At 42.7% G+C, this 12,574-nt stretch overlaps 1 protein-coding gene across 2 annotated transcripts in view; it reads right to left on the reverse strand.

The window, feature by feature from the left end:
• Nucleotides 1–10,668, reverse strand: part of Acbd6 (acyl-CoA binding domain containing 6) — a 143,933-nt gene extending 133,265 nt beyond the window's left edge. Inside the window, exons 1-3 of one of the 2 annotated variants that reach the window (XM_048421150.3) lie at nt 9,837–10,668; nt 3,811–3,875; nt 1,226–1,322 (exon numbers count right to left, since the gene is read on the reverse strand). In XM_048421150.3, the coding sequence (XP_048277107.3) occupies nt 1,226–1,322; nt 3,811–3,875; nt 9,837–10,058 (384 nt within the window). In that variant the 5' untranslated portion in view covers nt 10,059–10,668. The remainder of the gene's footprint in view (nt 1–1,225; nt 1,323–3,810; nt 3,876–9,836) is intronic. The other variant, XM_048421149.3, reaches the window with a different exon arrangement.
• Between the last annotated feature and the right edge of the window lie 1,906 nt (nt 10,669–12,574).

A 12,574-nucleotide genomic window follows, 5' to 3' on the forward strand; every position in this document is an offset into this window, starting at 1 on the left:
ACAGTGAATATTCATACACAGCCAAGGGCAAGAGGGACTTCTCAGGTCCCCAAAATGAAGTCACAGCAATAAAGCTGTGTTGTTGGCTATCTGTTAGTCTTTGAACTCTTAAGATCCATTCTGATGCCAAAACACACACACATTTTAGGGTGCCTAACAATTCCTTAGATCCCATGACTGATGTGACAAATTTTTCCCATACTTGTAACAATTGATGTACCTACGAAAAAGCTACCACAAAACACTTTCAAGTTTTTAATTCATTCACTCTAAAATGTTTGCCATATAATGTATCTACACACACACACACACACTCAGGCGTCAGAAGCAGGTGGATCTCTGAGTCTGAGGCCAGAGTTAATGAGACTCTATCTCAAAAACAAAACAAAACTCAAAGTTATCTGCATTTGCAGTCATTATGACCCAACCTCCAACCTCCAGACTTTTCACCAGTTCTCCCGTTTTTATTATCTCAAATGGGGCTGGAGAGACAGCTCAGCAGTTAAGAGCACTTGTAGCTCTTCTAAGGACCTGCGCTCAGTTCCCAGCATCTACACGGCAGCTCACAATTACCTGTAATTCCAACTCCAGGGGGTCACACATGCACATGGTGAACATACATACATGCAAGTACTCACACATACACATTAAAATAAAATCTTTAAGAATGTATATATGGTACACATACGTACATGCAGGCAAGCACACATACATATAAAATAAGATATATATAAGCAATAAATCTAAATTGTTTTATTTGAATGAATTTTTTTTTCCAGGATGATGATGATCTCCAGATAAATTCTGAATAAATTCTTTTTTTACAAGATTAAATTATACTTCAGAGCTGGAAGATGGCTCAGAGGTTAAAAGCACTGGCTGCTCTTCCAGAGGTCCTGAGTTCAATTCCCAGCAACCACATGGTGGCTCACAACCATCTGTAATGAGATCTGGTGCCCTCTTCTGGCCTGCAGACAGAACGATATATACATAATAAACACATCTTTAAAAAAATTATACTCCTAAAAACTATTACTCAAAGGAGGTCTCTGCATCAGTTGTTGGTTGTATTAATATTTAAGTAGTCATTTTTACAAATAAGTACTACAATTACCTTATAGGCTTTTGATGAAATGAGCCTAAGACATGTTACTTGAGCAAAGCTCAGACACTTGGGAGGAAGGTGAGTTTTCAGAAAGTATAATGTACACTTAGTAAGTCTTACCTGAGGATTCCATCCTGGATCTAGTTTTTTAACTGCTGCGATGTATTCCTGCATTGCTTGGCTAGGGCTGGAGTCACCAAGGGCTTTCCATGCCTCCCTAGAGCACAGAAGAGACAGCCTTCCTCAATGATGCAAATAACACAACAGCACGTTGTTTAAACAGGACCTTGCTATGCAGCCAGGCTGGCCTTAAACTCACACATCACATCCAGCTGGCATATTTCTTACTAATATTCTACACACATATATTTCAAGGCTCTGAGGACATAAAGGTAACAACGTGTCAAAGGAGAAGTGTTCAGTCTATGTTTTTATGTTGATAATCAAGTATAAAACTCATAACCCTACCTTAAGGGCCTTTTGGAAATTTTCCCCAAGTTCCCTCCTCACATGAAATTTTAGAACAGATATCTTGCCTACCTGTTCAATTCTGAAATATCACAAATTACAGTAATCTAAGATTTAATTAGTCTCCCTAAATCCAGCGTTCACAACTACTGAGGCTGCATTATCTATAGACCAGTGCAGTACCCCAGCCAAGTCTTCCCACTCTTAACCAGCTTTCTTGGTCCTCTAATCTTATAAAGAGAGACCAGTCCTCTTCTCCTGTTCCTCTGAAGAAAGCAAGATCTTTCTAAAATTTTTATTGACTCTCTTGACAGTTACTTACACATACCGCCTCACCCCTAAATATATGAATTTATATCAAACCTGGGGATCATCAATTCTACGACACAGAGACAAGCTCTCCAGATTCCCTTGGCTGTCACAACAATGCCCTGCATGACTCTGTTTTCCCAGACCAGAAGCCAGTCACGCATGGCACTGTGTTCCATTTATCTTCCTCCTTCTCTTCCACATGTTGACATTTTTAAGACTCAAAAACAATTATTTTACAAAATGTCACTCAGCTTGGTTTGCCTAATTGTTTTCTCACCTAAATAGTGTTCTTCTCAAAATGATTAATCATTGATTAAAATTAAATATTTCAATATTTCGGTAAGAGTAATATGTAAGTTGCATGTCCTTTATAATGGGTAACAGGAAGGATACATGATGTCAGTCTGTCCCATAACTAATATATTAATGAACTGGTAATGGCAGTATCTGACAGTTTTTCTGCTTTACTAATTAATAAGAGTGGCTATAAAAATATAGACTTTGAAGAGCAGAGAATCACTGCAAACATGGAGAACTGGGCAATGAATAAGGGAAAGTAATGAAGTGATAAATTCCACAGCAAAAAAGCTCAGAGTAAAAGCTACATTTGACATTCTCTAGATAACAAAATTCCAGAAACGGCTTATCATCAACAGAGAAAATATGGAACAAAATGTAAATCAAAGCACTGATGTACCACATATTGAAAAAACAGAATGTCATCTGAATTCAAGAGCATGGTCATGGCTGGTGATGTAAGTGATTCGCTCCCCACCACACACACCACACACACTACCATCGGACTATGGTCCAGAGGGTCACATTTGGTAATGTTAGGATGTATGGTCAAATGCATGGGTAAACTCTACCCCAGGACTGGATGGTTCAGTGGTTAACAGCACTTGGTGCTTCTGCAGAGGACCAGTACCCACATGGCAGCTCACAACCATTTGTAACTCAGTTCCAGGGGATCCAAACCCCTATTCTGATCTCAATGGGCATCACATGTAAGCAGACAAAATATCCATACAAATAAATAAATCTAAAAACAAACAAACAAAAAAAAGCCCTCTATATCCGAAGAGACCTTTAACATAATACATAAATAAATAAATGCAGAAAGGTGTTCCATGGGGTATATTATAGGCCTACTTGAAGCCATGTGACTTAGACTCCAAAGGATTGTGGATGACGTTGATAGTGTAACAAATTAGGATGAACAGCTTCAACTGTCTGTTTAAAGTCACATTCACACGCTTAAATCTGGGTATCAAAACTGTAGCAATTACTGAAATGCAGGAATGTCTCCCTAACGCACTTATCATGGAGCAATAAATAACTCCACCCTCAACACTAATCTTACCACTGGGGCTGCTGCACAAAAAAATCTCCCATTTTGTAACTATGTTCACTGTTGTTTAACAATTTCTCTTTTTCCACTTAAGCCAGCTAGGGAAAGAACAGTATGAGGGAATCTTGGAATTATAGATGAAAAATGTATTCAGAGTAGAGTGAGCCTGTGTCAGGTTTTAGATTTTTTTTCTCCACAATTCTTTCCAAAAAAATACGACAAGCATTTCTTTTCTGTAGGCAGAGGCAGAGATAAGTGGAGATAGGGATTTATCTTGTTCTTTCCCTTCCTTCTGTAGTGAGAAGCAGCAGACCCCTAGAGGCTAGCTACAAGAAACAACCTTGAGCTACCGGTAATATAAGGGCTACCTTGTGCTAACAGCAGCACCAAAAGAATCCTTCAGACTTAGCTAAAAGCAGATTCCTTTAATCCCTTTCCCCCCACCTGTCATTACTAGCCAACATCAAAGAGATTAATAAAACAATAATTCTTTAATCCACTAACCCTTTTCTAATTCCTAAACCCTTAAGTCATTTCTGACAACCTTACTAAGGATCCCAAGAATGTTTCTTACCATTTTTGCTTTCCTTCAAAATCAAAGAAGTTTGGTTTAGGAATATTGCAATTTCCAACTTTAACCTAAAAGAGGAAGGGGGGGAAATATAAAGAATTTATTTTTCTAAGGAACATATAAGGACTTTTTCTTTTCAAATTTATTATGTACACTATAGATTAGAAAATATTTGAATAGATATAGGGTAACAAAATTTAACATTGTTTGCAGAACAGACAAAAACATTCAAATAATCCCAACTGAAAACACCACCAGCACTAGGTGTGGCGAGGCACAGCCCCAGCAGCGCAGGGGGACCTCTGTGCACTCATTCAAAGCTCTCTTTGAGTTCAGGGCCCTCCTAGTCTACACAATGTACTCCAGGCCAGGCAGGGCTACACAGTGAGACTCTGTCTAAATTAACTAATTAATTAAACAAAAATATCACATAAACAGCCTCGGCTTTCTATATAAAATAACTGCTAACTAATACAGTTACACACAGGCAAAAAAAAAAAAGGTGACAAATAGCTGCATCTCTAAACTAGCAGACTAATTATAGAACAAGTTACAAATAAAATTATAGTCTTTACTGCCATTAAATAGAATTTTATGATGGGTGGTGGTGGCGCACACCTTTAATCTCAGCCTCTTAGGAGGCAGAGGCAGGCGGATCTCTGAGCTCAAGGCAGCCTGGTCTACAAAGCAAGTTCCAGGATTACATGTCTGGAACAGTATTAACATGCCAAGGTTACATGTCTCAGGCCCTCTCCCAAAGAATATAATATAAAATTATAAAAAGTTTTAATGTATTACTGTGTGTGTGCATATGAGGGTGGGAGAGGTCAGGCCCACTCCACTGAGGATTTTGGGTTTGTACAATGTGTGTTTTATAATCACTCCATTGGGCCTATAAGAAAATTATTTAACAAGTAATTAACAAAATTTAAAGTTTGGTTTTTCAGAATTCATATATACTGGGGGTTTTTCCATGTTCACTGTCATGATTCTGCTAGCATTTTATCTCTCCTCAAATCAGTACAGAATGCACTGAAAATGCACTATTTTAAAAGCACCGTATTAGCCAGGCATCATGATGCACGCCTTTAAATCCCAGCACTCTGAGTTCGAGGCCAGCCTGGTCTACAGACTAAGCTCCAGTACAGTCAGGGGTATACAGTGAAACCCTGTCTTTAAAAAATAAAATATAATAAAATAAGCACACTAAATATAGATGTCAAAAGCTGGTGGAAGGAGCACAGAGTCTCAACAATAATACAAATGCTATTTATGTGGCCAATACTTTTAAAAAGTAATTTATTTAGGGGGCTGGTGAGATGGCTCAGTGGTTAAGAGCACTGACTGCTCCTCCAGAGGACCCGGGTTCAATTCCCAGCACCCACATGGCAGCTCGCAGCTGTCTGTAGCTCCAGTTCAAGAGAATCTGACATCATTATACCAATGTGCATGAAATAAAGTTAAATAAAGTTTAAAAAAGTAATTTATTTAAATTTATTTTATGTACATTGGTGTGAAGGTGTCAGATCCCCTAGAACTGGAGTTACAGACAGGTGTGAGCAGCCACGTGGGTGCAGGAAACTGAACCCAGAACCTCTGGAAGAGCAGCCAGTGATCTTAACCACTGAGCCATCTCTCCAGCCCCATTTGATATTTTTTGTTGTTGTTTTAAAGCCAGGCTGTCTTAAACTCCCGAACCCCCTACTTCTACCTCTCAAGGCTGGAGTTATAGGTGTTCACCACTGCACCTGGCTCTATAGTTTTGAGACTCAAATGACATTCGTAGCTAAATTAGATTGTTTTCATTGTAACTGTGCAAAAATGAAATTCAGGCAGGAACGGAATTCAGTTTGATTGCCACTGCCAGAAATAATCCATCATAAACTCCTAACATACCCACTCTACACATCTCACAACATTTGCAGTTTCTGCCTTGCATTAGAATGTTTTGGATCAGGTGTTTTTCATTAGAACAAAGCTTCCAGAAAATTGTTCTAAACTCAAAACCCACCACACTTGTCTGCTTGAGCGACCCTCCTTCACCTTCCTCTTGTATATTCAAATCCTCCTGAGACTAAACCACTGCGTGCTTCCCCTAAGGTCTTCCCTTGACTTTACTCATCCACCCACTGCCTTGCAGCTTCTTAGTTCTGAGTTTTGTTCCTACTGTTCCATCATCATCTTTTTTCCCCTCTGCTTTTCAAATTGCCACACAAAATTCCAGTCTTGCTCCAAGTTCTAAGAAACTTTTCAGCCAACAACCATTTCATCTGCCTATGAATTCATAAAAGTTATCAACTCATGGGGCTGGAGAGATGGCTCAGCAGTTCCGAGCACTGCGGCTTTCTGAAGGACCTGAGCTCAGTTCCCAGCACTCACGTCGGGCAGCTCACAACCGCCTCTGAAGGTCTCCAGCTCCGCAGGACCTGATGCCCTTTGCCGCCCTCCAAGGGCACCCACACACATGCATTATATACCCACAGAGAGACACCACACACATAAATAAAAACTAACCTTAAAAGTTATCACCCCAATTATTTCCTTAGCGAGCAATACCGGCTATCACTAAAAAGCACACGTCTACTGGAGCAGGCCTTTTGTGATTTGACTGAGAAGCATTTCTTGAATAATTTCCAATCCCGTGAGACAGGCCACTGCAAACCCAGGCTATACGAAAGGATACAGAGACTCAAGAGGGGGTGGTCTCAACGCACACATGGGCAAATCCTGATCAGGTGTCAGGACTTGATCCAGGCCTGACTCCTTCCCTGTATCATCTAGCTTACATGTTACAGAGAATCTGGGCTTTAGTTCTGGCATCTCCAAAAATCACAGCAACTGCTGGACCCTGCTAGAAATACAAAAAGAGATGGGCTGGACAAACTGTAGTACATAAAGCCATGCAACTTCTGCCTACTCCTAGGTCTGGATGTATATGGAAATAATAAAATATCTTGCTTAAAAACAAAAGGGTGGGGTGGAGAGCTAGCCCAGTGGTTAGGAGTACCTGCCACTCTTGCACTGTAACTCCAGCTCCAGATCTGATGACCTCTTCCAGCCTTGGCAGACACCAGGCATGCTCACTCACGAAGAAATGTTTTAAGAGGTGAGGGGTTAGGAAAACCAGAGAGATGGCTCAGTGTGTAAAAGTACTAGCCAGGCAGGCTTGACAACCTCTGGAACCCATGGCAGAGGGAGAGAACTGACCTGAAAGTCGTCCTCTGGCCTCCATACATGTGGGCACAGGCATGTGTCCGCGCACACATACTAAGTAAAATTAAACAGTCAAAAACCCAAAAAGGGTCACCTTCCTCTTGCTCTGCCTCAGCTAGAACATGCAAGAACACGCACACTGTTTGTGAACTTCTCCAGCCAAGGAAGCAGGACTTGAAATTGGAGTTCTCAAACATTGGGGTCCTGTGATTTCTTAATTCTTAGAATTAAAGTCTCCAAAGAGCTTCAGTATGTATGGACTTTATCTGTCATTCATTCATATATATATATGAGAAATTAGATCTCGGCAGGGTGCTGGTGGTGCAGACACACATCTTTTATCCCAGCACTCGGGAGACAAATCTCTGAGTTTGAGGCCAGTCTGGTCACTTACTTACACACACACACCTCTACACATGTGAATACAGACACAAGAAAAAAATAAATTAGATCTTTAAAATATTTGTTAATTTATTTGAAAATAAATCTAGTACATGGTAGTAGAAATAAAATTTTAAGAAAATTACTACATTCTAAACTAAAAAAAGAAAGAAAACAGAAAAATGAGTCTGCCATTTTTTAAAACCTCTTTACTGTCTGGCATACTTGTATTGTTATATTTCTGCATCCAGTCTCTCACTGTTGTGGGTTTGGATGGAGCCCATGAAGCAGTTTCTGTTTCACATAGATACATTGTTATAAATTAGTATTTTTATAGAGCCACCAACTGTGGACATCCTGTACAAAACTCAACAAATGGCAGTTTCTCCAAGATAAGTTACTATGTGGAATCCAAACTCACTATCAATCTTTCATATAGTTAGAGTGAAAACCAGACTGATTTTCACTCTGACTGGAGTTTTTGCTTACATTGATTTTTTTAAACATTATTTCATGAAATATTTAGAAACAAACGCATTGAGTCAATCAGCATTCCCAAATGTTGACACACTGCTTTATACATGAGTGAAACTTCACATTCATTACGTCACCACTTATCTCATGAGGAGGACTTCGTAAGCACCGGAGAGCTGTCGAGCTCATGGTGGCAGACCCCACTTTTTCCCAAACTTCTACTTTTCATTTGACAATTCAAATATCATCACTGTCAACAAGTGTGTACAGCTGTTTTCCAGGCTCACTACTTTCATTTTCAAGAAACTATCTGCCAAACACCCAAATTTATAGTTTATATAGTCCTTGTTAAGTAAAAATGAAGTTCCATGGAAAAAGGACACAGTTCAGTTTGTAACTCAATTACAGCTGTGATTTTACCCAATTTCCTCAAAACAGCCAATATAATCTGGTAGTAACAGAAGAGCTTGTGTATTTCTCCCATTACACAATTGTTTGTTTGTTTTGAGACAAGAGTCTGACTGTGTAGCTCCAGCTGACCTGGAACTTACTGTGCTGACCAGGCTGGTCTTGAACTCACAGCAATCACCACCTTTACCTCCCCAAAGCACTGGGATTAAAGTCATGTACAGTCACTAGCTGGCATCACACAAAATGCTGAGCAGGACTTGAACAGCAACCTCTCTCAGGCCACAACAATATTAGCATGCGTTCCTAGTAATCATCAGTCCTCAGAAGATGGCTCACTCCAGTGTCTTTCACAGGACAGGTCAGCAAGATGGCTCCATAGGTAAAGGGGCTTGTCACCAGACCTGACCACCTAAGATGGACCCTAGGGACCTATGTGGTGAAAGGAGACCCAAATCCTGCAAGTTGACCTCTGACCTCCACTTGAACACTATCATACATGTGTGCTCACACACACAAAACAATGTAATCAGAAATGCATGAGGGTCCTCACAACTACCTAAAGAAGAAAAAGAATTCAGGAGAAATATATGTAACTATACCAAAAGGCAATTTTTTTTATTCCAATAAAATAAAAGAGCCTACTATCCAGAGCTTCATTTTTCTCAACGTTTCAAAGAGCTGGGTTTTCCTGACCTGCTATTGAGCTTGTCATCACTTTTCACATTCACATCTAGAGGCCTTAATCCTGTAAGCCTCTAATGTCTGGATGGTCTCTCATCTTTGCATTCTCTGTCAAGGGCAGGACAGCTAGTGTTCTGCTGAAACGTGTCTGTTGATTGTGAAAAGGCGATTGTTTTTCCTTCTGGTATCTAACCTTAAATGATAAATTAGTTTTACATGTGTAACTCATACATTTCCCTATCTTTAGGTAAAGTTCAGAAACTACATTTTAATTCCAATATATCCATGCAATCTTCTGAGCTGCCTATTCCCCGGGTTTTTTGTTGTTTGTTTATTTGTAAAAGAAAGTCATTCAGGAAGCTGAGTCAAGAATTCATCACACACACCCCCTATGTTACCAACATGAAACCATTTCAAAAAAGGTGTGTGGGGGGGTATAACTATATCTAACAGAATCAAATTTACCCAAAAATATGTCAACTATATTTAGCGTTTCTAAAAATTGCAATAGTAATATTTGTGTTTGATGTATATAACATTCTCTTAAATTCCAAAGTTCTTGTTAACATTACTGTTAACATTACCATATTTTCTATCACCTGTCCCTTTGGCAAAAAATGACCAATTTGATTTTATCATCCTCGTCCTGAGAAAACAGAAATACTGTCAGTGTCCAGCTAAATATCATCCATAGAAGAGCAGAGATTTTTCCATTTTCAGAATGATATTCTCCAGGGCCAAAAAAACAGACCGAAACTGACAGGCACACAGATACACACACTTCCTTACACTCGACCATTAGCCCCGCACGCCTCTGTAAGTTTTTGGAGGAAGACGCCCGTGCCCTCTCTCATCCACCCATCTTTTACCTGCTTGTACCTGGCATACAGGTACAAGAGCTGCTCCCTGCTGGCCACCTGAATCAGGCCTTGGACGTGTGCGGCAGCCTTCTCAAACTGCTCGGCTAGGCTCCGGGACGCCTCAGTCTCGGGGGTCTGGGGGGATTCCATATCACCGGAGTCGTCCCCGGAGCTCAGTTCCCCACCACTGTCGCCCGTGGTGGCCCCCGCAGATAAGAACGGTGTGGCCATGCCCACTCGCTCGATGTGGTCTGTCTTCACCGGTGTGACGCTGACTCCCGGGCCTGGACCACTAGTCTGAGTGCGGAGCCCGGGCAGCAGTGGGACACAGCTAGCTGTCTGACTTCCTCAGGTGACTGCCACTCCGCCTGCTCCGGGGGCGTAGGGCCGCCTCTGCGAAGCCCGGCAGCTCTCCTCAGCCGGCCCGTCCTCCTCCGGCTTCCCTCGATCGGATCGAGCACTTGGCCTCGCCTGGGTCGCTCCAACGGCGCGGGGATCTGGAAGCCGCTCGGCTGGGAGATGAGGGGACGCCTGCAGCGCGCGGCCGGCCAAAGCCACCGGAGCTAGGTGGTGAAGCGCGGGGGGCGAGCTCGGCGGGATGAGCTCAGTCCGTAGCATGCGCTCGTGGCTCCGCGGCCCCGCCTGCTCCGCGAGCCCGTGTCCTCCCCCCACCCCCCGGAAGGGAGTCGTGGGTTGTGGAGGGCGCGGTGAGGGTTGGAGAAACTGGTCTCACTTATGGGGGAGTTCGCTCGTCACTTACGGATAATCCGGAGTCAAAAACTCCGGAACTCCGGATAGGCCCCCCGGGAAGGGGAAGGAGGCGGTCCATTAGGTGGTGTAGCTGCAGACGCGGAGGAGCGGGAAACAGGGAGCTGAGGACAAAGGTTCCGCCTTCTCTTAACCACCCAAGTCAGTGCAACCCAGACTCCCCTAGACCCTCTGTTATCTGTTCCTCGAGATCTTGGCTCTGTTTTGAATAGCACGTGAACGACTGATGGAGCCTTCACAGCCCGACCGTGTGTCTAAATGGTCAAATGACTCTCCTCAATGTCCTGTTTTCCATATCTGCTGACCCCTAATTTCCCAGGACTCTGAGAGAAGGCTTCATCAGACCCCAGTCCCACCTTCCTTTAGCATCATCTCATGATAATACTTCCCATACACCTTATAGTGGAACCTGGAAGTCCCCGTAGCTCTACACTAAAAGAACAGATCTTTTCTGTGTCCAGCACACCTTCAAAAAGGAGAACTACACGGGTACACAAATTTCGTGACACCTACCCACCAACCATGCGCATTTGCTATCAGTTTTCAGAAAGGCCCATTTTGGTATTCCCTCCCACAGGGACTTGAGAGTCTCACTGTGGGATGTAGATTGGAGAAAACGATCTCAGTTGTTGGGGGGACTCCTAAATGTGCACGTGTCGTGTGTGTGTGTGTGTGTGTGTGTGTGTGTGTTGTTGTTGTTGTTGTAGCAGCAGCAACAGCTTCCACCAACCCAAAAACTGAATGTCATCAGCTATTTTCTTGGGTCTATAGAAAAGCTCCCTCATCTCATTTTTACAGCTTTTCTGCTGTGCCCACCAATGTATTTGAAGCTTGCTTTGATGTATGACTTTCTTTGTTCTGTAAAACTATGAAACTGCTTCTACTTTGGAACATGGAATTTGGGGGTGACCTAAATTTGTGTTCCCCAGGCCATGGTCACTCCAGAATAAACTCTTCCCTTTAAGTGTGGTGGCTTGAACAAGAATGACTTGAACCCAGGACCTCTGGAAGAGCAGCCAGTGCTCTTAACCTCTGAGCCATCTCTCCAGCCCCCAAAGAATGGTTATTGTAGGTGTCACAGATCAGATGGAAAGGAATCCTGGCAGTCGGGAGGCAAGGAATACAAAGTGCTACAGCTTGGGTGGAAGTGTGTTCTGGCAGCCAGTCGGAGGCCTGGGAATATTGAGTGTTACAGCTTGGGTGGAAGTGTGTTCTGGCAGTCTGGAGCTAAGGAATAGCACACAGGTCACAGAAAGCAAAGAAGCTTACAGCCCTGCTCTAGGAAAAGGTTTACCCAGGGTAGCAGTTCTGCTGTGGCAGGAGAGGACTTCCGCAGCGAAGTTGTTACAGCTAGGCTCAGGTGCGCTAGAGTGCTCTAGAATGTAACAACTCTGCTCTGCTAGGGGAAGGTTTCCCCAGGGAAAGTGTTACAGCCCTGCTCAGCTCCATTCCTCCGTCTCTGGTTACCCCAGTGAAGTTGTAACAACTCAGCGTTGCTAGGAGAAGTCCTTCCCAGCAAATGTGTTACATCTTGATTCCATCTCTGCTCCAGCAAAAGAAGGCCTTCACCCGAACCTCATTCAAGAGATTTATTGGGAGGGAAGAATCCAGGAGAGTGACTGCCTGTACCTGGGTAGAAGAGCAGCCACAAACTGAACAGACACGGGACTTACATAGAGCTCCTAAATAAGGGGTGGAGTTTTTCCAAGGAGAAGATTTTCAGGGTGGGAATTGGTCAGATTTTAGTTCCTTGAGCTCAGGAGCTAGGTCTCTGCACACAGATTGGTTGCTTTCTGCTCAGGGATTGGTTTGTTTCCCTACAAAGGAGTTAGTTGGTTTTCAGCTTCGTTGATCAGGGGCAGATTTGTCTCTGGTTTCAGGGTCAAACTGTGCTTCTTTGACTGACCTTTTAAAGCTTTTGGTCTCTAGTTTTGGGACCAGGGCATATTTCATTCACTGACTCTTTCTCTAGGACCAAA

This window comes from Myodes glareolus, chromosome 5, assembly GCF_982192425.1.
Source record: "Myodes glareolus chromosome 5, mMyoGla1.1, whole genome shotgun sequence".
NCBI lineage: Eukaryota > Metazoa > Chordata > Mammalia > Rodentia > Cricetidae > Myodes > Myodes glareolus.